This window comes from Myotis lucifugus, unplaced genomic scaffold (assembly GCF_000147115.1).
Source record: "Myotis lucifugus unplaced genomic scaffold, Myoluc2.0 scaffold_11, whole genome shotgun sequence".
NCBI lineage: Eukaryota > Metazoa > Chordata > Mammalia > Chiroptera > Vespertilionidae > Myotis > Myotis lucifugus.
In genome coordinates, this window is record NW_005871059.1 from 14,231,758 (window position 1) to 14,258,432 (window position 26,675).

Here is a 26,675-nt window from a genome sequence, read left to right on the forward strand (position 1 = left end):
AAAAATATTTGATATGAAATATTAATAAGAATGGTGGTATTGTTCTGTTTTTCTTAGTAATCCTCAAGACCAGCTGCTTGCAAAAATTATTGAATTACTTAAATAACAAGCCATAGGTAGGTCACTCATAGATGTCAGTGAAATGCTTCAGAAGGAAATATCCACGCATCCTGGAATTACTGCTTTGTAGGAAACCATGAAATAGTTCATCCATTTCCTACTGCTACAATAAGCTAAAACTATTTGGTTCTCTTTTGATACCTAATTATAAAGAAAAAAGGTCAAATGTCATAAATTTTATAGCAGATTATATACTTAATGATCCAAAAGAAAAGAATATATATAATCATTTTAATATAAAATGTATAGGAATTAATTATAGAAATGTCATACTGCATAAAGCAAAGGAAAGGTTACTCAAATTGTAAATGCACTGTACAAATATGTACTTCCCATCCAAAAAGAAGATATGGCAGTTATTAGCACGTTACCTAGAGCTATATTGTTTTATTATACCAAGAAAATCTCTGTGTACATCAGATGTTGGAACAAGTAGGATAAAATAAACAGACCCATCTCACCATTAAATATAAATTTCTTAATGCAATAGGTTATGGTATACCATTAATATCATATTAAGGATATGTGTTTATTATACCAATGTATTTGCAGTACTTTCCCCTATCTATTTAAAATTGAGACCCTGGATCTCAAAACGAAAATGTGTAGGTCTGAAAAAATCTGTTGGGCATGTAGTGACTTGACCATTTTCATTCATTATTTATACAGGCTCCAAATAACCAAAAAGAGAATTAAGTTATATTTTTCCAATTTGACAGCATCCACAAAATCTAGCAATGATTGAAAAGAAAAAGAAATACTGTGGTGTTTTTTTTTTATAAACATAGATTTGAAACTTATTGAGTTTGTGGCGAAATTTCAGATGTGAATACATGAAAGGAGGCTGGTAAGAAGAATGAAGATGAATGTAAAATAATGAATGCCAAGGGAAGATATTTTCAAGTATTTCTAGAGATGTTTCTGCTAATATTCTTTAAAGCTGACTTTAATCATGGTTGTCTTTTTTATTAATATTATGACTAACTAGAGGCCCAGTGCACAAAATTTGTGCACGGGTAGGGTCCCTAGGCCTGGCCAGCGATCAGGGCTGATCTAGGGGCGACCAGCGGGGTGATGGGGGGGGGGGGCCCACCTGCTCGCCAGCCCCACCCCTTGCTGCCACCGCTGGTTGGGGCCTGCGGGCTGGGGGAAGCTCCTGTGTTGAGCGTCTGCCCCTTAGTGGTCAGTGTGCGTTATAGCGACTGGTCGTTCTGTTGTTCGGTCGATTTGCATATTAGGCTTTCATTATATAGGATGGTACCCTAGCCAGTCAATTTCCAGACCGATAAGTTCTTTAAGAAACTCAACATTTCAAATCACAGCTGTATCTGGAAAATTGCAATATTTCTTAGAAAGTCTTGGCCTCCATTTTACTGTACCTGGAATTCTGAGGTTCTGAAACATCTGATTCTGTGCAGGTTTTCTTTACCTGTAAGAAAAAAGTTCTAGTTATTCTCATATGAAAATATAACTTCCTCGTTCAGGTTCACACACTTGTTAAACTTAAAGTGGATACAGCTCTGCTCACCAAGATCTCTATAAAATACTCCCCACATTTTACAGCAGCAGCATGCAGTACTAAATAGTGTATTTCATTATTTTTCCCATGAACAGCTGCCAAAGGCACTTCCCTAGACTCCATTAGTATATAAAATGTTCAGCTAAAATAGCCCAGGACTAGTTCAATGAGGAACAAAGAAACCAAAGAACCAGGAACTAGAAAGCCATACTGTTCCCAATTCACCAAGAAATGTTTTTCAATCGATACTGCTTCTGTCTCCTACTAAAACACACAATAATAAACAGTAGGTTCTGGGGGCAAAGCACAGTGTTAGCTAAAACACTCATACATTAATTTTCATTTTCTCAATCCAGTGGCTGTATGTTCTCAGCATATTAATTAAGTTTCCACATTGCTCTCAGGCTTCTCACATATATTTGCAGTATATTTTTGCAGACTATAGTTCAACTTTGTGGTATTTAACCCACAAAAGGTAAAGAATGAAAATAACTTTTACTTCGGGGACATGCTATCCATTTCTATACAATAGAGTGCAATAGATTTTCTCAAATAAGATAAAGCACAAATCCATTGCCCTTCACAATTTAACTGCAATCACAGTTACGTGTGTTTGATTATTTTTATGGTCTTAATGGTATATTGTATGCAAAACAAACTCAATTTCAAAAATCCTTTAGTGAATCTGAAGCATTAACAACATACGTCCACTGTCATATATTCTGGGTGTCTATATTGCCATGGTCTATTTATGTAACTACAGAATCCAAGGCATTTTAAATTCGGATGTGTAGCTTGGAAGTGTCCATAAGTATACTGAATGTACACTATGGGTATGAACTGCAGTACAAGTGGCATCACTTAAGAGTATGTTTTGAATTTTAAAGATACAGCATTGTCTTTGTAGCACACGACTCTTTTCTCCTCTGATTAGAAGAATGCTTAAAAACAAACACACAGAAAACCCCTACACATTAAAAAATCTGTCTTTTGCTATAAATTTTAAGCCCAGACATTTTCACAATGTGGGCAACCCATTATTTGCTTGATTAACTGTTATCTCATTTATATCTTGTGTGCACATTTATAAAATGTGAAATGAAACTGATTAGCAAAGAGGTGATCCTATTTGTAACATTTTCTATGCCCATTACGTGGAACTCAGCACCATGAGATGAAAGGGTGAAGAAATGTTTCTAAGAGTAATTAGTTTAAAAAAATACTTTTCTTAAAATGTCAACATAGAAGTCACTACAAAACCCATAAAAGTCTTACGTTCACTAAAATTTGTCCAAGGAAAATAAAAACTGAAAGGGAAGGATACCAGAATAAAACCCTCTTGCCCACTGGTTCTTTCCTATGATTCATCACCAGAATCTACAGGAACTGCCCAATAAATATGTAGAAATCATCTCAAAGTGAATGTCATGTTCCTCAAGACTATGATGACTTGACTTGGGGACTGACTGAAGAAGCTCCAGAGCACATATGCACACTAGAAATATACACCCAAGCAAGAGTCAGAACCTAGACAAGCTTCCTATGGTTCAAAAAACAAAGAACAAATTTTTAATACGCATAGCTACACAAAACATCATTGCCCACATAATTACCAGAAAGTTCTGATTATTTTAATTTTCTCTCAGAGTAGTAACTATAATGGTAGAGGACACATCTATTGATTACTTATTATCTAGTACCCATAGAGTCCTAGATCCATAGCTAATAAATATGTGATAAAAGATTGAAGTATAGATATTCTCTTAGATATTGTAAGAAGTGTGCATTATTCAAAATGATTCTTTTTAGGGCTTTCTTCATTTGCTCATGGTCAAATGAGGGAAGAATAATATTTGGGATACCATGACTTCTATAGGAGAGGTCGATTCAGTATTGTGGGTGTTCAAAGGATAATCTAACCCAGCCAAAGAAAGATGGGGATGGCAACAAACTTCTGAACCAAGTCTTAAAGGATATAGGCCTCAAAGAAAGGCAAGTATTTCAACATCATGAGGTTTGCGTGAGGAACCATATCATGAAGACCTTATAAATGGTAAAGAATCTGGAATATAATTTTGATCCAATGAAGACCATTTAAGGGTTTTAAGAAACAGACTGAGTAGAGATGATATAGGACAGGGGTGGAGAACGTCAAGCCCACGAGCTGCAAAGGGCCATGAAATCATATGGTCTGCTGCTGCCAAGGCATTAGGAGTGAAGTAATTAAATGTTTGACCAAATACAGCAGGCTAATTTTTAAGATGATAATTTTGTATGGCCCATGAATGATGTTATAAATATCCAAATGGCCCTTGGCAGAAAAAAGGCTCCCATCCCTGGTACAGAAGATAGTGTGGATGTCCGACTGCAGTAGCTCAGTGGTTGAGTGTTGACCTATGAACCAGGTGGCCACAGTTCAGTTCCTGGTCAGGGTTGGAGGCTCGACACTCAGTAGGGCATGTACAGGAGGCAGCCAATCAATGATTCTCTCTCATAGTTGATGTTTCTCTCCCTCTCCCTTCCTTTCTAAAATCAATAAAAATATATTTTAAAAAAAGAAGATAGTATGGGAGGAGGACAAGATGAGGGCTGAAAGACAGATAACAGCCAAATGCAACAGGAGAGAAAGTATAAGTTCCATGAAAGCAGAGATGATCTTGTACATCACTACATCCCTAAACTTAAGTAGGTGCTCCTGGCTGTGGTCTAAATGTTTGTGCCCTCCCAGAATTCATATGTTGAAATTCTAACCTTCAAAGATAAGGAAGGTGGGTGTTTGGAGGTGTTTAGATCATGAAGGTGGATCCTTTCTGAATGGGATTAATGCTCTTATAAAAGAGACCCCCACAGAACACCCTAAACCTTCTACCACCGAGGACACAACAAGGAGATGGCAATGAACCAGAAAGCGGACTCTCATCAGACACAAGCAGGCTAGTGTCTTGATCTTGGACTTTCTAAATTCCAGAATTATGAGAAATAAATTTCTGTTGTTTGTAAACTACCTAGCCTGCGGTATTTTGTTACAGCAACACGAATGGGCTAAGAGAATCCCCATTCATTTACTAAGTGAATAATTCAATTCATTGGTGAGAGATGGTAAAGAACCATGGGGAGTTGAGAGAATGTTTTTGACAGATATTTGTCAAATTCTGTGTCAGAACACTGTTATCAATTGAGGCAAAGTATAAAGTATAATATGATCTGAACTTTTAATCCATCCTTGAAAAAAAATTTTAGTAATACCAAAAACTGAAAAAAAGTTCTTATGACTTTAAAATACTTTAAAACCTTACCTTATTTCTAAATCGATGGAGAAAAGTTAAATGAATCATTAAGAAAGTTATATGTTTATAGTGTCTTGAACATGAAATTAGAAGCCAAATGGAAAGTTTTACCTAAATTTGAACACACCCTCTCATTTGAGAGATCAGCAACACTTCATTAAATGGTGAGTGCTGAAACATATATGCTATTGAAGAAAGAATATTATTACAAAATATATAGAACCTTCTTTCTTCAATGACTACCAATATAGTTTTGAATACTGTTAAAACATGCAGGCCAAGAAATGAGACAAAATCTCATCCTATAATTTAAATACAAATCCTAGTTTTCATAAAACACGCAAGGAGGTGGGCAAAAAACATGACCATGTTAAATACATTTAAGTGGTTGCATTAACATGAATTTTAACTCTACTTAATGTTACTAAAGTACATGCATCATCAAAGCAAGATGAAAAAGAATTAAAAATTTAACTATTATAATAAACATATAAATGTTTCAAAACACTGAATTTTTAAAAATAAATGAATGAACATTACCTAAATGAATAGTACCTAAAATTTTTGAGTGTTTGTCATATGCCAGGCACAGTGCTAGGTAGATACTATTTTTTCTCCAATTCACAGATGATAATATTGAGAACCAGAAAAATTAATCTGCAAGTGATTTCTACAATAAATTTCAAATCCAGATTTATGAAGGCATTATAACCAGGACATGTTAAGAACCTAATATTCATAAACATATAAGCTGAAATGTTTAAAATTAAGATGCAAAAGTCTTAATATTTAAAAGTTCAGTTTTTATTACATTTTAATAATAAGTACCACCAATTATGCTTTTTCACTCACCGTGCCAGACTATTTATATGTAATCACATTTAATCTATGAAGACAGGTATGATGGATTAAATCCTTCATTTACAAATGAGAAAACTAAGGCTCAAAACAACAACAAAATAAACCACCTAAGGTCCAATGTTCTATAGCCAACGCTAAGAGGGGTGGAATTTGAACTGAAAGCTATGCATCAAGCCCTTCTTTCTCTTTCATGCTAGATATGCCTATTGCTTTTGTTAGTTGTTTTTTAACTAAGAGTTGAAACTAATGTTCCAAGGAACACTTTTTAAAGAACCTACCAGTTACTTCTTGTTAATATATCTATGAAACAAATCTTTTAAATTGGACTACCGAAGAAATCAGTTTTACCAAGCACCAGTAAGCAATGTTCTGAAGAAAATATCTAAATACCTCTAGGATCCACCACCCTAACAACTGCCAAAAACATCTAATATGAAAGACAACTTCCATTTTTTGTTTCCTGTCTGAAATAGCAAGATCCATTCATTCAACAAGGCTTTACTGAATGCATTGGGTATATCAGAGACCATTCTAGGAATGGAGAAAACTAGACTTGGGCAGACCAAGAGAATCACCACTAGCTACATGGCTATTAGACCTTGCAACATGACTAGTCTAAACTGAGATGTGCTATAAGTGCAAAAGGCACACAGCATTTCAAAGACTAAGCATGAAAAAAATGTAAAAATCTTATTATTTTTATATTGAGAAATGAAATGATATTTTAGATCTACTGGGTTAAATAAAAGAAATCTCCTTGTTTCTTTTCAACTTTTCTAATGCAGTTACTAGAAAATTTCAACTACATATGTGCTCGCACCATATTTCTGTTGAATAGCACTAACTTAGACCAACAAAAACCTGTCTGCAGGGATCATACATTCCAGTGGAGAAGACATACAGTATATAAGTAAACAGGTAAAATGAATATAATGGCAGCAGTGGTAAGTGCCAAGAGAAAATAAATCAGAATGAATGGGTAGAGAAGATTGGTCAATGTTATTACATTAGTTAGACAATGGTAAAAAAAAAAATCTTGTTCTTATTTGACAATACCATTCACTCTTTTAAGTTTTTTGGGGGGCTGTATATACATGAATAACTGAAATTATATTTTTTACCTAAAACTAATACAAAATAATATTGAATATAAACTGTAATTGGAAAAAATCCACGTACTTTTAAAAATAAATTATAAAGAATGTGGTATTTGTTATTTGGAATAATGAAAACTTTCAATATCTCAAAAATATGGGTAAAAATGTAATTTCTAGACTGTTTTGCATCATAACTATGATATTCAAGTATAAAACTCACCTTAAAAGATTTCATATTTTCTAACCACGTGGTGCTTTGAGCTTATGATCTTTTGTATGAATTAACTTTTGTAAGAACGAAAAACATGATTAACTCGTAAGAAATCTGCAGAAAAGAATGTTTCTTTTATCTTATCATTCCATCTTTTTAAAAAGCTGGAACCAATTATCCCAATTATTTTCTACTTAATCTCACTGTTTATAAGTCCTGAAGTATTAATGAGAATAAAACAATTTAATGGACTGAATAATGGAAGAAGACATTTTTAAAAGACCTCTCTTGTAATTTCATTTTGTTTTGAAATGAACTAATGACTAAGTCTTAATTATACAATATCATGAAAATGAAAGATCAATTCTGCAACTATACATCCAAGATAAAACTTTTAAAAGTGAAAGTGTGCTAATGTAATGAATGACTTATCACATATAATTTTACAGGTGATATTTTAGAAAATCTTTCTTTTCCGAACTGTGTAGAAAATATAATGTGAATCAGATTATTGTCAACTTTGGTTATACTAAATGTGAATATGCTACAATGTGAATCTGACTGAGTCAATATTTATACCAATACTGTACCATATCAATGCCTAGTTTTTGTGTTAATGTACATATTATAAAATATATTTATGACTGAGTTAGATAAAATAATTGTAAATAATTGTCTGATAAAAGCAGAATATCTTATCTTTAGGTTCTGACTTTGTGAAAACAAGAGATTCTTGAAGTATCATTTGCTACTTGGCATTTTTCATATTTTCTAATACTTAGAAGTTGGTCATATTTGAATTTTTAATTATATAATGAAATTAAAAAGTGTTTTCTTATAATTATTCCAGTTTTATTCTAGTAATGTAAATTATGCTCTCATTTAATACATTTCAATTAGATGACCCTTTCTAACACATTTACTTTTTTTCAATTAGTTGAACCAACTGCTCCTCCGAGTTTACTGGGCTTCCCCAGATCATCCTGTTCTCTAGTCAGTAGAATTAAATAAATACAAATTAAAAGACCTCACTTCTGTTTTACTTCAGAATGCATGTAAGTAAGATAACTAAGAAAATATAAAAGTAGGTATACAAATTAATTTAAAAATTGAGTCAAAATAATACTAGTTGGAATATTCAACCAAATATATAATTTTTACAACAGAGGCTTTTGCCAAAAGTTATTTTAATGTTTGTTCACTGAGAACAGCTGCAAAAATATATGTTTATTTTCTAAATTTACATGTTAACAGAACTTAGAATAAAATACATACAGACTTAAATGAGATAGCCTATAAGTATTTGTGCAGCCACATACATATAATTTATGTTGAGATTGGCATAGAATTACTGTGTTGTAGTCACAAACATATAAACTAAGGGAGACACTGTCGAAACTGGCTTCAACTAACGTCTCCTCAACTCTCAACAAGACCTGTTTTACACTTTTTATGTTTCAATTCAGTTACTGACTTCTAAAAACTCAAAGCATAAAAAAAAATCTCTAGAACACAAAGTTTGTCAGATAGAGTTTTAATAATACACCCATACAAATTTGAGAGGCTTTAAATGAGTAAAATGCCATTTTGCCAAATGGTGGCAAAAAAAAACTAAAGTGTGAGAGATAGACTTTGTAAAAGTCTAACTACTAAATAAACCTAAAACTATTTTTATAAAGTGTCATTCCTTCTCAGAAACAAAAATTTTGCAGCTCTAAAATTCATACATTTCTAAAATCCTTTTCATGAAGCTAAGAAAGTTTCTGCACTGCTCCCTTTTCTTAGTATATCCGCTTTCAACTTTTTTTTTAATCATTGCTCACCCAGGCTTCTTCCCCAACCCCATCCCCTACACTGAGTATCAGTTCTCAAAAGCCCAAGCTACCACCTATTTATTATAACAGTAAGAGAATGCTACTGCATAACTGGAAGTCTGCATCTACTTCAGTTCAAAGAAAAATTGTCATAACCCTTCTTTACTGCTGTACACAGACAAAGTAAAAAGATACAATTGAATACTCTGTGTTTAACTGCAAGAGTAATAAAATAAACACATACACTGTGAACAGTAGGGCAGAAGGTTAATAAGTAAAAATCTGCCACCAAAAACCTAAGGTAGAAATTATTTTACTCCTCTAGCATTGGACTGCCATGGGTCAGACCTTCATTTCCAGGACCCAGGTTTAGGGGAGGGATGTTATACAAAATCACACACTGGGGAGAAAGCACGTTTTTAAATGTAAAAAAAAAATCCTATAGTAACTACAACTGTCACAAGAGTGTTCAAATTATTTGAGAGTTCATTGCAAGGTTGGATATATTTAAAAAGCAAAGTATAACAATGACTCGGAAACAAAGCACAATTATTTATGTGCAATATATACCGAGTAAATCAAAGTCAAACCACATAAGCTTTTAAAATTCTGAAGCATATTTTCTCCTTAATTATGTCATAGTCCTTTGTCACCTGCCATAAACTCCACATATACTGTATGAAATATTCCGGAAATTTTCAAACTCTTTCTAATGGTACGTTTTTCATTATTACCCAAAAGGGACTATATCAAAGGTAACACAGTACTTAAAATGCCACAAAAGGAACCATAAGATGCCTTAACATATCATGTTACAGCTCATATGAAAGTCCTCCACTCCCCCCAGGTTTGGAACAGGACTAGACTGTTTAGCTGTAATACTCTGCATCTGAAAGATGAGGGTTAAAAGAAATTTTTTTCTCAGCAATGTGTACTAGAAACACCTAAGAGATATTTACCCATGTAGCTTCATCTCCTTTATACTTTTTGTTTACATGTTTCTTTGCAGACCTGGGTGCCACAAGACAGACAGTAGCATTGAAACAACAAAAAAAGCAAAGTGGAATATTTACTTCTAAACCAAGATCTAATACAAATGCTAATTTGGTATAATCCACTGCAATGAAATTCAAATTGCTAACCTCACTGAGTGCATTTTCTCACTGAGTCAGAAAAGAATAATCCCACCAGTATTCAATATAAAAATCTTTAGCTTTAGATTTCTCTCCACTCAAGTGAAAATATGAATTTATACAAATAATGCTTTAAAAAATATTCTTCAGAATTGCTCCTATTCCCCTAAATAGATAATCTTGCTAACTTTTTGGCAATGTCTTCTATATCTTTCTGTTGTTTTCTTTCCTTTTTTAAACGATATTGGAATGCTTTGACCACAAGGTTAAGAACAACTTCCCCATTTATCATGACCTGCCAAGCACAACAGGCCCCCAGACAACACGGCCCTCAACCACTTAACAAATTCAGCTCATCTTAGTCATGAAACTTCAAAAGAATTTGGCCACAGGCATAGATTAGCTATCATTTGTTTTAAAGCATAAATATCGATCATTATGTAATATACTCTAGTGCACCTAATATCATTGTCTATTAGGTATAACTAACCGTTTCAATTTCAATAATATTTAATATAGAGATAGTCTGGTTTATTAATATATAATTGTTTAATATATATTTAATAGTTTTAGTAAAAGTTTCTGTTAAAATCTCTCTTGGGTTTGAATACATATCTATAAACTTTAAAATGTATTTCAACAAATATATAAACACTTCCCATGTGACCACTGGTATCACAATTACTCTTAAGGAAAATTGAGAAATCCTTTAACTTTAAAAGCAAATTGATGGATAAATGTAAACAATAAAATGCTAAAGACAATTTTAAATTGAACAGTATATATCAGTATATAATCTATAAACTAATCTAAAGATGGTTTTATATGATGTAAATATTTCTGACACAGCATGTGGGTAAAAGAAGTATGTAAAAAGATTTATATTTTAAATTTTATAAATTTTAGATTCTTGATATTCCATTAAAACAGCAACTTTTATAAAAAGAAAATTCTGGAGTGTTGGCAGCAAGTTTTATGTTTTTTAAATTAAAGTATATATAATCAGAAAAAATGGATCTGTAGCATGCTGCCTTTTCATCTGATATTTTTACAATATTTTAGCCACATTTTGAGTTTACAAATTTATTCTAAAGTAGTTTTATAATAAATCCATCTTGCATAATCATTGTTATAAAAAGCTGATAATTTAACTTTCTTAGGCTTTAATCCTAAGTGAAATTCTTCATTAGCAGATTTAATAAAACACAGATTATAGTATAATTACACACTAAAAAAATACAAGTTATAGAATTTCTGTTTGAGTAGATTTTCTATCTAACCGAAGTAACATTTTGAATCACTTACAAGGCTAACAGCATAAGATAAAACAGCTCCATGGGAGGCATATTTCATACAAACAAATATGTGGTTAGAAGAAATAGTCCCATTAACTGTGCAAGTTCAAGTAAAAATTATGCAATTTATTATAAACAAAAAGTTTATAATAAAAAAGTGCCAAAATTGATATTCATTAGATGCAAGTTACATTTAGTCAGATGATTTCACAATTTTTGTGGTCCTAAATACTTGTTTATCATGAAGAAGGAAGTACCCTCTGCAATCTCAATGTAAAATGGATCTACACAGTGGTTAAACGCAAGGGTTAAACAGTAAAGAAATTATAGATTAGGTCTGTCTGCAGTGAAGGTCTCCTTCTAGATAAACCTAATAAATAATTGAGATATACTTACGATTTTTTCCTCTTTGACCTCAATTAAAATGGCTAGAGCAGGTTCTAAGGACAATTTATCCTGGTTTCCTCAATACACACTTATGAAGTCATCTGGCTTTTGTATTTCTTTCACAGCTGCATTGCCTTCAAAATTGGCTTGCACCATTTCCCCAAAGCAAAATGTGAGACTGCCCCGGACACACACAACCACCTTCCTTCTGCGGGTGGCTGTGAGCTCAAAAAGTCAGATCAAACAATTTCGAAAAGTCTAAGAGCACTTTATAAAGAACTAGGAGGACAAAAGAGAAAAATCAAAGTAGAACTAAATAAAAAAAATTGGCCTCTCTCCTTCCCTCTCTCCCACCCTTCTACCCTTCCTCTCTTTAAGAAGTTATAACACAAAACATTATATGGTTATTGGTATTTGCTTTTGTTGCCATTTTGACAAATAATCTTTTTATAGCGTAGGAAACTTTTGACAAAAAAAAATGAACACTCAATAAGCAAAATAAGGTAGTGCAACATCATTATTCAATTACGCAGGATTCAGAAAACAGTAACTGCAACTAAGAAAAGGAGCAGGAAACTGGATAGTGCTGACTGATGCTCAGTAGACCCTGGAAACCAAACTGGAAAACTTATTGGCTGTGATAATTCATCTTCCCTTTCTTCAAACAGGTTCTCTAAACAATCTAACTCTGGCAGTAAATCAGTTTTCACAGACACTTAGAACTAGAGGATATTTTCTCCTCCTGAACTGTGTTTTTCTCACAAGAATAGTGTAATAGTACCAACAGAGCAAAGCTCTCCTCATGGATGAAAGAAATCTTTAAGATACCGTAATTATTGTGACAATTCACCCACATCTTAACCCTTTGCTGCAGCAAAACAGCAATTCACACTCTTTCTTCATAAGATTCAAAGGTACAAAAATGTGTTTAAACAATTTAAACCAGCGTTACCAAGGTCTTCCATATAAAGCTTTCAAATCAAAGCTCATCTTAAGTGCACATCCAAACAAAGGTAAAACCAAATAGAAGTAAATAGTTTTTAAAAAATTTAAAATTCAACTTGATCTTACTTTTATAGTTTTGGAAAAAATAATAACATTTCATAAATAGAAATATTTGCTCTCATAAAAATATAAAACACTTCTCATTGAGATGAATACTTTTGCAATCTAATGAAAAATCCAAACTCAGCACAAAATTTCTAAATAGAAATTATTTTTTAAAAGCCTTTCATTTAAATAGCTGGTATTAATTTTTAAAATCCTGCAGCACGACCCCATAAGGAAAAACTACTCAAAGTCAACTATTAACAGTTTCTAATAAAGTGTAATTGATCAATTATTGCATCACCTGCATTGCTTTGAGCATGAACATAATGAAATTCTAGCAGTTAAATTTTATGAACTAAAGACAAATGTATTTACAAGTTTCAGCATGGGCAGCAGTAGGGATTTTCTCTATATTAACCTACTTGCTCAATTTTTATGTACATATTCCTTCTATCATCCTGGTGCCCAAAGTGAGAAAAATCCATACGACTTAGTCTCACTAATACTTTTGTCTGAGCTAGAACTGCCTATACTTAAAGGTATCACTTACCACCTAAACTAATAATAATTATAACGCTTCAATCAAAAGCTAAATACAACTTACCTCATTCAAAGTCCAAAAACCTGAAACTAATTCCAGTTTTATTTGGAAGTAAGTTGTGTGTGTGCGCGTGTGTGTGAAGTTCAACAGCCAATAAATTCCACTCTCCAGTGTGAGCGAGTGAAACGCGGTTAGAGGATTACGGAACACTCTGAGAGGTTTATTGTCTCTAACCAACATGCAGGTAGCCTTGAAAACACCTTGCTCTGGCAGGAGCCTGCGGGCTCCCAAGTGGTGCAGTTATTTAGGTTAACGAGGAGGAGACCTGGGGAGTAAACACTCTTGGCTCCGACCAATGGCTTTCCACGACCTTCTGGTTATACTGAGAGGACTTGCTGTTAGAGGTGGCCCCCATCAGCAGCTCCTGTCTTTCCGTGGAATCTAAGGTACAGCATTTATCCTGATTGCTAGGCTGTCAACCTGCTGCCATGGTGACACACTCACAAACCACTGGTGCAGTTACGCAGGGAGTTAAATCCCAGCCTCAAGTTTCCTAAAAGCAAATTTTAGTTTTAATTCTTTTGAAGCAAAACATTTCTGTAGAAAAAAATACCTCCTGGCAAGTTAAGGAATGGGACTTATTTAAATATAAGGATTAAATAAGCTTGGGTACTCAGTTAAAGTGTCCAACCAAATATTTCATGTTATTTGTTTGTTCATTTTGGTTTTTTGGCTTTCTCTTTTGGATGAGGGAGAGGGTCTGTAAGAGTTCACTTTCATTATTATATCGTTCCATTAAGTACAAAATATTCTTCCTCCCCTAAGCGCGCGCGCACACACACACACACACACACACACACACACACCAATGCCGACAAAGTGGGAAGATAATGATAGGCATTTTTATTTAATTAGACTTTTGTGTATTTGTATTTCAGGTAGGTGAAGGGATGGACACACACAATTAGAAACGCTCACAAAGAGGTTATTATTTTGTGTGAAATGTTTTCTAACATAAAGCCTTTTACAGAAGAAGAGATATGTTAGGTTCTAATGAAATGAGAAGTAAACAAGAATTGTTAAGTTCAAGAAAAGGGATAATGCAAACAAGTCTGTTCTCTGGCATTGAGGTTCTCTTTTATCTTATGGTTTATAAAAAAGGATTGTTTTCTTTAAAGAAAAACAATACTATGCAACTTTTCCAATTCATCCTTTTCAAAATGTGTCTCAGAGATGTCAACAGAAAGACTAAACTCATTTCATAAGTTCCTCCTACAACATTCCCATTTAGCATTTACAGGCATTATGGGAATTACTGCCTCTAAATTGTCTGCATAATTCTGGGATGATTTCTTTTTCCTCCCTTTTTTTTCTTTTCTTGATCTTTACAGTCTAGCTCTAAATGACAGTGGGGCAAAGAGTTCAAAATAAAGACGTACAGAGCCAAGAAGTAAAAATACCTCATTCGAAGTCATTTGTAGCACAAGTGGTTCCCGAAGTCGTTTTCATTTTCAAGAAAGGGACTCAGTGAAAAGTCATTACCTATTTCAGGTTTGGGCAGGACTGCAGAAAGCTCAGTGCCCTTAGGAACTGAAGACGGCGCTGTCTCCCCACAGTAAGGCTGCTGCTGCTGCTGCTGCTGCTGCGAAACTGGATTAGCTCAAACGTTCCACCTGCAGCACATTTCAGCCCAGGTTGTGATGCCAATACTTACTTGACAGCTGCCTGGCTCTATCAGAGTTAATAAAACATGTCGATTAATTATTTTAGAGATGCCATTCTGACAGTTCAGTTCTTCTTTCCTGGTAGGGTTAGGATCACTAAAAGGGATGTCTCCTTTGCAGTCAAATCTCAAGCAGTTAGAGCTTCTTGAGTATTGTGCTATAAATTTGAATTCTTAAGTTCTACAGAATGTGCTTTTGAAATGGCTACTTTCTTAAGGGATTAGAAGTCATTCAATATTTTCTAAACTCAAGAGCTCAAGAAACATTCATTGAAGCAGCATCTATGTCTGTTCCTGTACAATAGAGACCCAACGGACCATACCTAATACCCTGAAGAGTACAAAATAAATTCTTCATGAAGTAAAGAGGGCTGGCTGGAGAGTAATTTTCTTTCCCAATCTTTGGGGGTGGGGACAGTAGGTGGTAGCAGGAGCAACGAGCAATATGTGGTGAAAACTTTGTAAATAAGGGAAATATAAACATCAAAAATAAATATCTGTAGCTTCAACTTTTAAAGAGTACAAAAATCTACAATTTTTCTGATGAGAAATATGATCTTTACCTCAGCATACATCAGGGCATCAAAGTGTCCCTGGAGTCATAAAAGCAAATTGTACATCTTTACTTCAGGCTATTAAACAAAGGGGGAAATTGCAGCCATGTTTTCTTAATAACATCTATAAACAGATAATGGTTGGGATGCCCTTCAAGTCTCAATGTACCACCACTAACTAATAAATGACTTGGAAGAAATCGATAAACCATTCTTTCTAATCATCCATTTCTCCAACTGTGAGATAAAGATTTCCATCTCAGAGTGTCAATGGTACAGTATTTATTTTTTCAATGTGAACTACGTATTTTCAAAGACTCCATCTACCAAATGTATTTCATTTAACTTTAAATGTTTTCATGTCCCCTGCTTAAAATCGGGCATACAGCTGTCCATTAATGCTGCTAAGTATTATGACATTACCCTGTAGGTACAAATGAGTTAATAACATTGCCAAAATCAAAGGAACTGGACGTTTTTAAAAGCTAGTAGAGCCTTATTTGGGGTAAACGCGTGTTTTCTCTTGCATTTGAAAATCCTGAAAGTGGCACTTAGACCTCTAGAAACTCTATGTAGTTGCCTTAGGTCTACCTTTCAGTGATTTAAGTGCAACCAATGAGGCCTGCCCCACATTCTGATAAAAGCAAAGCTACTATGAACTGCTGACAGCTGATACATTACAGCAGTAACTTGCACGGTGTCGATGCTACACTAGTATTCGTTAAGTGCATGAATATCCTTCAAAGTAATATGTAAAACAAGATTAATTTGATCAATCATGACAATTCTTAGGTTTGGTAAAAATCACAGAAACATTTTTTAAATTGAAAAAACAAGTCAGTTACTGCACTTCCATGGGGTGCATCCTTCATATCCGCCTTGACTATTCACTCCCATAAGCAGCACAAGGTTGGTGCTTTGTAGTCTTCTTCACTTTTCCCCCACATCGTTTTTTGTATATTATCTAGTAATCTATCAAGCACCCCCCCTTCTCCAAATTTATAGAATGCTTCCAGGCTCTTATGTATAGCATTCCCTGCTACTTTTCATTATTGGCTAAGTAACTATAAGACGGCTTTGTGAAAAATCCCAAAGAAAGATATTAGAAATCTAGAGAGAAAACAGAGCCAACATAGGAGAACAAAAGAAAACCAAAAGTACACTCATATAATTCTGACAACTTAAAACCGTAGAGAATGGAGAGGAAAGTAATTTAAAATTTTTTATGTATACTAAGCTTTCAAATTGTTGGTTTGAAAAAGACCATATGGAACCAAAACTAAACAGCCACCACAGATTTATAACAGCCTCTTTAGCCAGGTTATTGATATGATATCTATATTAGAATATAAAATCCAAATCCTAAGAGCCTATTTTTCAATAAACATTTAGCAAATTATGTCTATACCACTGTATAACAAACACCATATAGTAATCAGTGCAGTAATCACATTTGCCATTTGTTTAATAGTCTTCCTTCTTTTTCTGTTAAGGCTGACAAATCCAAGTACATCAAGAGCCAAGTGGGTAATCTGAAGGAGTAAAGCCAATTGGGTGGAGGTGAGGCTATTGGCAAAATTCATGTCCTGCCCCAAACTATTCAAGTTCTCTACTTCCTCCCTAGATAACTCAAGTGTTCTTATGTCTTAAATACCATCTATATGCTTCAGATTCCTATTTTTTTCACCTCCTGAGATCTATCAGCTGAGTTCCAAATGCTCAGATACTCCTAACTTATATCTCTATATAAATATCTCACAACCATATCAAACTTTGTGCTAGGCTCTATTACTTCTCCACTAATTTTATCTTTAATGTCCAATATTTTCCTTCTAAATAAAGCTAGAAACCAGAGTCATTGGGTTCTTCATTTCCTCCAACTCTATATCTAAATTTATGTGGGCAGCAGGGTTAGACCAACCTGAAAAACTGACCTCAACCATGTGTTCCAGAGTACTAGACCAAATCAGCTCAACAAATCTCATAAGCCATCAAAGTCAGCCTGTAGAGGGTCAGATGGCTTTATCCTTATGTTTCTGTATTGACCTTTCCACCTGGTCTGCAGATACCAATGTGCCCTATAGGAGGAACTCTAGGACAATTCTGTCATCTATAACAACTGTGGCTAGTGAGTTGTGCCTTGGCTGAATGCATTCCAGGGCCAAGGTGCTGTTATTGGTTACTTCAGCTAAAATTGGGACAAATTTGCTATCATCTTTTCTAACTGGAGATAGAGATCATGGTCCACAGGGCACACAATTATGAGTCAGTTTACCCCTCCATGAAATGCCCCTGAGTGACCAAAAGTAGCTTTATTTTGGACAGAGGTCCATATTTGACACGTATATGATTTATCATCCTTAAACACGTGAAGCATATTATGATATCCCTAACATAAAAGTGTTCTATACAAGTACAGTTACAAGGTGCACAGAGCCAACAGAAATAAAGTATTTTTTACAATTCTTGGGGCCCTACAAGTAGAATTGACATCAGTTGGGAAGGCACAGGTGGATGGTGCCTCCAACGTGGCTTCTAGGTCAGTTGATGGGCCTTAAAATTCCCAGAAAGCTTCAATAACTGTGTCTAGTCTTGTGTTTGTGACCAGTCATTCAATCTTTGCTTGTCCACACCATTAACCAGGTGCATTTATCTGCCCCATGGAATGAATGAATAACAGCTCTGAGAAAGATGGGGAAGACATCTAAAAGTGTTCGCGAGCCCTTTGCATGAGAGCTGAAGGAGATGGGTCACTTCTGCTGTGGTTTACAGACTTGGAAAGGTTAAAGAAAATGTTGTTCAAATCATGTGGGAGCTGTTGGGGGTACCAGACCAGAAGTCAGTTAAATTTAACAGTATTCTAACAGTATTGGAGGGCATTTTCCTTCAAGAGGAAGGTCCTAAGAGTGGCTCTGAAAGACAAAAACCATGAATGTTTCTCCAACCACTACACCTCTAAGGTTTTCTAGCCACACATTCAGACTTGTTGCTCTGCCCCCATCACTAAAAAATCATGTGTCATGTTTCAGTAGCTACAACTTCTCTTTCCAATCATCTCCTACTTGCACATAGACCTTTCATCCGGAAATGTCATGAGCAAGAGGGCCAAGGCCACATGTTCTCCACTTTGCCTACAAGATCCACTCTGAGGGGACTCAAGAGAGCAGTTTACTCAATCAAGTGATCCATATTACTAGTATTTAGGATGATTCAATCCAACAAGAAAATTCAAGTGGCTGAATTAGAATAAGTTTGAACCCTCTATTCCAACTTTTTTTTACTAGACCACCACCGAGAAGGTATAACAAACAGGCTTATCTAGGGTAGCTATTAGGGGGAAAGAAAGACTCATCTATGTCTAGAAATAGGATGACATATCACATTTTCAAAACATAAAATTTGATATAAACTCTCACCCCTTTCATCCTCATTATAACCCAGGAAGTGGCTGAGAAATTATCCCTAACGGACCAGTTGGATTCAGTAACCAAAAATTGTCTTACTAGTGAATAGGGACTAGAATGTGATCAAGGAGGCAGCATTATAAATCATTTAGTTGATTTTAAGGAACTGTTCCAATGCTCAACAATAAATCATTTAGTTGATTTTAAGGAACTGTTCCAATGCTCATCAGAGAATAGGTACTCACCATAAGTGTCTTCATGAAATGCTTGTGGATGATAGGAAGCAGAGAAGGGCCACTGAATACCTTGCCTATCAGCCTTGGCTTCTGGGATAGAAGGTGCATCACTGTCAGACTTATATAGATCAATTTCAAGGGCCACAATGGTGTGGCTGGAGTTAGCTGATTGAAATGGGCCAGCAAAACCATAGCCTGAGAAAGTGTCAATAGCAGTGAGGCACTACCAATAGTCCTGCAGTGGTTCTCAACCTTCCTAATGCCGCGACCCTTTAATACAGTTCCTCATGTTGTGGTGACCCCCAACCATAAAATTATTTTTGTTACTACTTCATAACTGTAATTTTGCTACTGTTATGAATCGTAATGTAAATATCTGATATGCTATATGTGTTTTCCGATGGTCGCGACCCACAGGTTGAGAACCACTGCCTTAGAGGGAATCCAATGCTTTCGATCTGTCCAGGATGGTAGCGGTAAACACCCATTAAACGTCTTCCCTCACTGAGACAAACAGGTCCACTGTTAGCAGGAGTTACCAATCTTCAATGCCAGTCACCCCTACATCTGAGACACATAGTGCTTTACTTTGTGCCTGTGGCTATGGGTATGATGCAAGTTCAGTACAATAATGAATCTAGGCAGCAATGGCGGCAGTCTGGTTGGTGCAGCTGAACCAGCAGCTTGATTCCAGTTGGTTCTCATCTGAGAATAGGTGCTCACCATAAGTGTCTTCATGAATGACCCTGACAGCTTAACCATTTCCACAGCTTGCGGCCCCTGAGAGGGATGTTTTTAATCTGCCAGTTGGTAGTTTTTCAAGTGGCAGACCAAACAACTAGGTCACTGGCAATATTCCCAGAGACAATAAATATATAACAAGATTCATTAGGGGAAATACTGGCCAGTACTATGAGAACTGCCTTGAATTCTGCATACTGAGCAGAGACAATATCCATTCTGCATAGCTGATGGTCATGCTGAACAGCTACAGCAGCCCAGTGGATATCATTAGGTTTCAATTTAGCCAATCTATCATTGAATCAGGCCCAGGCACTTAACAAAACCTCCTGTGAATCACAAGGATAAAACTTTCCCCAAAGGGAGAGCTGCCACTTTTTCATGTGAAGTGAAGATGTTGTTGGTATCAGCCCAACTGCATTCCTGACCGTATTATTTCCATTTGCCAATCCAGGTTTGTTGGGCTCTTCTCACCTTCTATGCATTGACTATGAGCAGAACCACTCCAAAATGAGAATATCAGGCTGAGGAGTTACAAGGCTTCCATGGGCCAGATTTCCAGTTGACTCTAAAGGACTGTACCTGGTATCCATGTCATGGATGGGATGAGTCCAGAACTCCAAGTGACACCTCTAGGTGGAGGCTGCCTACTTTTGCCAGAGGCTCCAATCAGGAAACTCATAGTGACTTGAAGCTCAAAGAGGTCACTAGGGTTGTGGGGCCCCAAACATATCTATATGGAGCTCTTCTGGATCAGGAGAATCCCTGCTGAATTTTACAAACATTTACAGTGCAAACACGAACAACTCAGTAGTGAAAGCTACAACAATGCTACATTGAATTGGCCCAATGTGCCTCCCCGCAAGGTCTATTAGCTTCCTCCCCTGACTATAAACCCTGCAAACCATGTTCACTGAATTTAGTCATCCCGTCCCTCTATGAGATGGGTAGAATAGTGATTTGTTAAATTTAGAAGTCCCTCCCCTCCCCAGAGCTCCCCAGTATATAATATTTCTTAAATACCATTTGGATGAGCACCTATGAATTTTGGCCCACAATCAGGACAGGGAGACCTCAGCCTCATTACTAACCTATATCTTTTTCCTTAAAGAAGCTGAAGTTGTGGTAGAGAGAGAGGGAAAAATCTAGGATCACTGAGGGAGAGAACAGTTCCTTGTTAGTGAACAAGGTGCACTTACTTTCAGTTTTGATTGACAGTTGGCTCAGGGCTCAATCATATGAATTTCTAAAAGTTTCAGCCCATCCAATGAATGTTTTTTATTGAGTAGCAAGATCTGTGTCACTGACATAATCTATTTCAGCTTGAGGAACGCTTAGACTTAATAGCCATAACCATTTTGTCTGTGGCTATGGTATTCACTCCTTTTGAATGCCTCGCGCTTGATTTGCACAGCAGTGATTGTTTTGAGGAGTCTCTTTTAATTGAGAGTATTTACTTCCCAACTATTATGATAACATCTCTAAAGTTCTATCCTTATTTCAACATAATTATTGGAATTTTCCAAGGCAAATGGTATGACTTCTAGAATTTGTCTCCTAGAATTTGTTCGGGTCAATTTCTCATTTTCTAACAGATCATCTTCACCAGCATTCCAACACAGGCAGAGCCTAATACAAGTCAACACCTCATCTATGGTTTCCATAGGAGCTTTTTGTTTCAGGGAAATTTTCCCAAGAAGGCCAAAGCTCCTTTATAGCATCTCAGACTCACCACAAGAACTCTTTTACTGTCTCCTAATAGATCTAAGGTTGCTATAACAGACTACAGGAGTGAACTATAAAATGGACCAACTATTGCCATTCTTTTTTATTATACACTGATTGGCCAGATTATTATGACCACCCCATCAGTACTTCGTTGGGCCACCTTCTGCCTTCAATACTGCGGCGATTCTTCTTGGCATTGACTCCACGAGATATTGAAAGGTGATGCGAGGAATCTGACACCATGCCCGACTGAATAGCACTGTCCAGTTCTGTGAGATTTGATGGTTGTGGAACCAGGTGCCTGATGGCTCTTTTAATTTCGTCCGACAAATGCTCAATTGGATTGAGATCTGGTGATTGTGGGGGCCACCTAAGCAAGGTAAAGTCTCCCTCATGTTCTTGAAACCACTCCTGCACAATACGAGCACCGTGGCATGGCACATTGTCTTGTTGGAAGAAGCCATCTCCATTGGGATACGCCATCAACATGATAGGATGAAAGTGATCAGCAACGATACTTAGGTATGTTGTGCTATTCAGATGTTGTTCCACATGAATTAAAGGGCCCAAATCATGCCAGGAAAACATGCCCCAAACCAAAACACTGCCCCTACCAGCTTGTTTGTACTCATGCATTTGGGGTGCATGCTTTCATGCTGTTTCCGCCAAATTCTCACTGCCATCTGCATGATGCAACTGGAAACGTGATTCATCGGAACACATGACTTTTTTCCAATGCTCGACTGTCCAATCCTTGTGTTCCTGTGCTTGGGTAACTGTTGTGGTAAACAATCTGCTTCCCTATTTATAATGGTCTGACCCTCTACAACTTCAACACAAAATTATGGCTAATTTGCCTACAAACGTCAGGTGGTCATAATAATCTGGCCACTCAGTGTATATTCCAAACCTTCATCTTTCAAGTGAACCAGTCAAAATCCTAGCTATTTGGTTGGCTCCTCCCTAAAATGGTTTCAAATTCTCTCCTTTCATGCTTAGCACATGAAATTATAACTATTATCCGAAGAGGGTCAGAACCATCCTCCAGACCAGATGAGTCTTGTCACAATGCACTACTTGTCACAATGGGGCAAATCTAAAGTTGACTCAGATATTGGCAAGGAAGTCCCGAGGAAGTTTGAACTGATTTCTGAATACTTAGGTTATGACCACCTCCACAATTCATTGTCATTAACTGGCAAAAAAAAAATGGACCATTTATTCCTTGATTGACCAAACAAGTTGGTCAACATGTTCATTAATGATGTCCATGAATTTCTCTCATATTCCATTAATTACTCATGAAGTCTTCATCATTCCTCATGGGTACATGACATCTGCACTTGCAATGGGTTGCATTATAGCAAAACAATCCTGAGATTAGGAAACCCAAACCTTTCATAATGGGCAGCAAGCATGCTGCCCTTTGCTACAGAGGAATGTGTTGTATTTTATATGCAAAGATTTCCAATGTAAAATCAATTTTACAAGTAGGAATAATTACACATTACTGCTTGGTCTATGGAGACAACAAAATAATGGGGAAAACAGTTTCCCTCCCAGACACCAGTAATTCCTCAACTGTCTACTACTGGACCCTCACAACTTCATCTATCAGGAAAATACCTATGTACGGACCAAAAGAACTTTATTCTGAACAGTCATAAAACATATCAAAGTCTACACACCTGAGTTCATTGACTATATTAATACAACAGTCCAATGAACTCTTACTCAGAGGCTATTTATGATTACTCATACTTAAGAAACTAAATATGCTAATTACTATGTAGTTGCTCCTCAGAACAAAAGAAAAGGACATAGTTGACATCATGTGACAGAGTTTCCCAACAGCAAAGAAAATAGAAAACTATGATTCAAATACAAGAATCTAAAAGGCTAGCCTTCCACAGTCCAACTGCCCCCTTATGGTTTTAATTCATTAACTGATTACACAATGATGACCTTGGGCATTAGAAAAGCCAGATTTTCACAGGAGAAAGAGCTCAGGACTAGGTGTCAGACACTGGAGCTCTAATATAAGCTGCTGACAAAGTAACCTCAGTCAAGTCATCCACCTTTGCCCTTAGTTTCTATATTTGTCAAATAAAAAACAACAGCCATGTCTTATGTAGCTCAACTGGTTGCCTTAAGCTATTTTCGATAACGTGCTTTATAATCTGTATAGGACTCTATGTCAGACAATTCTCTGTGTCGCTGTGTTCCAGCCACCATGCATTTGTCGGTTTCCTTGAAAACAAAAAGAGCCCTTTTTCTACATTGCCTGAAATGCTCTCCCTCACGTTCTGTAAGACTAGGTATCTCTCATCCTTCAGATCTCAGCTTAAATTTCACTTTCTCAGAGAGACCTTTCTTGGTCTCCCCATTCTTTCTTGTAGTACTCTCTTGTTTTCTGTATAGCATGTGTCACAATTTGTATGCATTTATTTGTTGGATTGTTTTTACCTGTCTAATGCCTGTCTTCCTACTAGTTCTTGCACACTTTGTGAAAACTGGACCAATATCTGTGTTTTCATGAGTTTATATACAGATTCTAGCAAAGAGCATGGCATAGAACTGCTCAACTACTCTCAACAAATTTTATTAATGATTGAATATGTAAATATAAACAATACTATCTATACATTTTATTATATACATGTGACTCTATATATGGAATAATATTTTTGAAAAATTCTCAGTCAAAAATGTTCAACTAGAAAATATTTGTTACTTTAAATGGGTAAAACCTAGGATATCTGAAAAACCCAATGAAAATGCATGACTCCTTTTATATGTGTTTCATATAGAAAGATGACTGTATAGATACATTTTCAGTCCAAAATTAGTTTTTGAATCACCTATTCATGTTCTCATTTGATCCTGTGAGAGATTTGCCATCTCAATTTCACAAAAGAAAATAACTGAAGATTTAGATATTTAGCAACATTTTTGTCACAAAAAATAATACTCAATAGTCAAGATTCAAATTCACATCCTTTGATGCAAGTCCAGTGGCCTCCAGTATACTATACTACCTCTGCTTTAAAGAGAAGTCTCTGATCAAAAGGTTGACTAAGAACATTCTTACTATTTGCAACAGCATGGATGGAACTGGAGAGCATTATGTTAAGTGAAATAAGCCAGTCAATGAAAGAAAAATACCACATGACCTCACTCATTTATGGATAATAAAGACCATTATAAACTGATGAACAAAAATAGATACAGAGGCAGAGCAGCATTGAACAGACTGTCAAACTATAGTGGGAAGGCCGGGGAGGGTTAGGGGGCGGGAGGGGGGGTTTAAGAGATCAACCGAAGGACTTGTATGCATGCATATAAGCATAACCAATGGACACAAGACACTGGGGGGTAGGGGAGGCCGGGGGAATGTCAAGGGGGAAAAAAGGAGACATAGGTAATACTCTTTGTAATACTTTAAGCAATAAAACAAAATTTAAAAAAATGAACATTTTGATTTATTATTTTCAAATGAGTTTCAGACCATTGAGTTTCACTGTGGTAAAGCAAGGACTTCAATAAAATTAACAGTAGGTCAACAAAAACTATGAATTTAACAGTGGAGTTCACTGAAGGGTTTGTTTTATCTTTAATATTTGCTTTAATTCAAACCACATTGAAAGGAAAATATCAGTAACAAGACTTAATACTTCAGGTAAACTATATATATCTCACATATAGAATCAATGTTCCTAAATACAATATATAAATATATAAACAAACAAATAGAATTATATAATTATATTTATAATACTGTCCCCAAAATGATAATAAGTATTACCATAATATGAAATCTGTCCCCCAGGTAAAACTATTAAAAAGACAGCTTTATCCTCCCCCTTAATGACAAAAAAAAACAACCCATTGATGAAGGGCCTCATTTTGTGCGAATGCATCCTTAGTGTTAATAAGAAAAGAGCTACTCTAGATAATGGGCTTCAAGTCTTTGAAAACTACTGCAAAACAAACAGTTTAGATTTGTTGACATGACCTGGAAATGGGAGTGTTTAGATTTGTGTCAATTCTGAAATGTATGGTGCAAGAGTGGAAAGATATTTTAGAAATTTTTCCAAATGATTTCTTTAGTTCAAACATCATCTGGTTCCAGCACTGAATTAGATTGAAAACAACTGACTCCTATAGAATTGATTTTGCTATTTTAACGACATTCAGATATTTCTGTAAGACAGATTTTGTGAGAATACAAAGGTCCTCCCTTTTCTTTGTTAGAAAATGAACCTCAGTTCAGAAAGGCTCAGAAGAAAGAAGAAAAATAAAAGAGGGATAAAAGACAGCTTAAGAGCTAGTAAACAAAGACTATTAAATATATTGTAATTGTAAATATACAGGAAAAATTACCAATTTAACTTTAAATATATAACTATTCCTAACCAAGTTTATCATGAATGAAAAGAGGGATTTGAGCTCAATTCATGGTTTAAATAAACAACTGAGTTTGATAGGAGAATTACTTGAGTCTAATGAAAAGTTTGGAGTTAATTTTTCTTAAACACTACTCCACTACACATTAGTTCTATAGATATTTAAGGCCATTACTATGTAAGTATTTACTATATTCTTAGAATATATTTTCCTATTACTTATTATAATGCCACAATATGATAAATGTTCTTGCATTTAAAAAACTTGCGGGATTAACCAATTTCTTCACCCCCTTTTAAAAACATATTGAATAATACTTTGACACTGAATGCTAACAGACACTAGTCTAAACTTTAGTAGGCTCATTCTTAAAACTCTTTCACATTCATAATACCATTGATCCTGATAATATCAAAGTAGCTGGCTTCATAATAGCTATCATTTCCAGATCTGAAACTGAGTAGACATCACTATCACCTCAGCAGCAGTCAACTTCTGTTGTCTTCTGCATAATTCTCATAGTAACAGCCATAAGAAATAAAAAAAATAACCTCAGAAATCAAAGAA

At 35.5% G+C, this 26,675-nt stretch overlaps 1 protein-coding gene across 4 annotated transcripts in view; it reads right to left on the reverse strand.

The window, feature by feature from the left end:
* EYA4 (EYA transcriptional coactivator and phosphatase 4) overlaps positions 1–26,675 on the reverse strand; it is a 235,782-nt gene that overhangs the window by 101,344 nt on the left and 107,763 nt on the right. For 2 of the 4 annotated variants that reach the window (XM_023750247.1, XM_006084462.3), the window contains exon 3: positions 1,500–1,549. In XM_023750247.1, the coding sequence (XP_023606015.1) occupies positions 1,500–1,549 (50 nt within the window). Of the gene's footprint in view, positions 1–1,499; positions 1,550–26,675 lie in introns of those variants that run through there. The other 2 variants (XM_023750248.1, XM_023750246.1) reach the window with 1 other exon arrangement.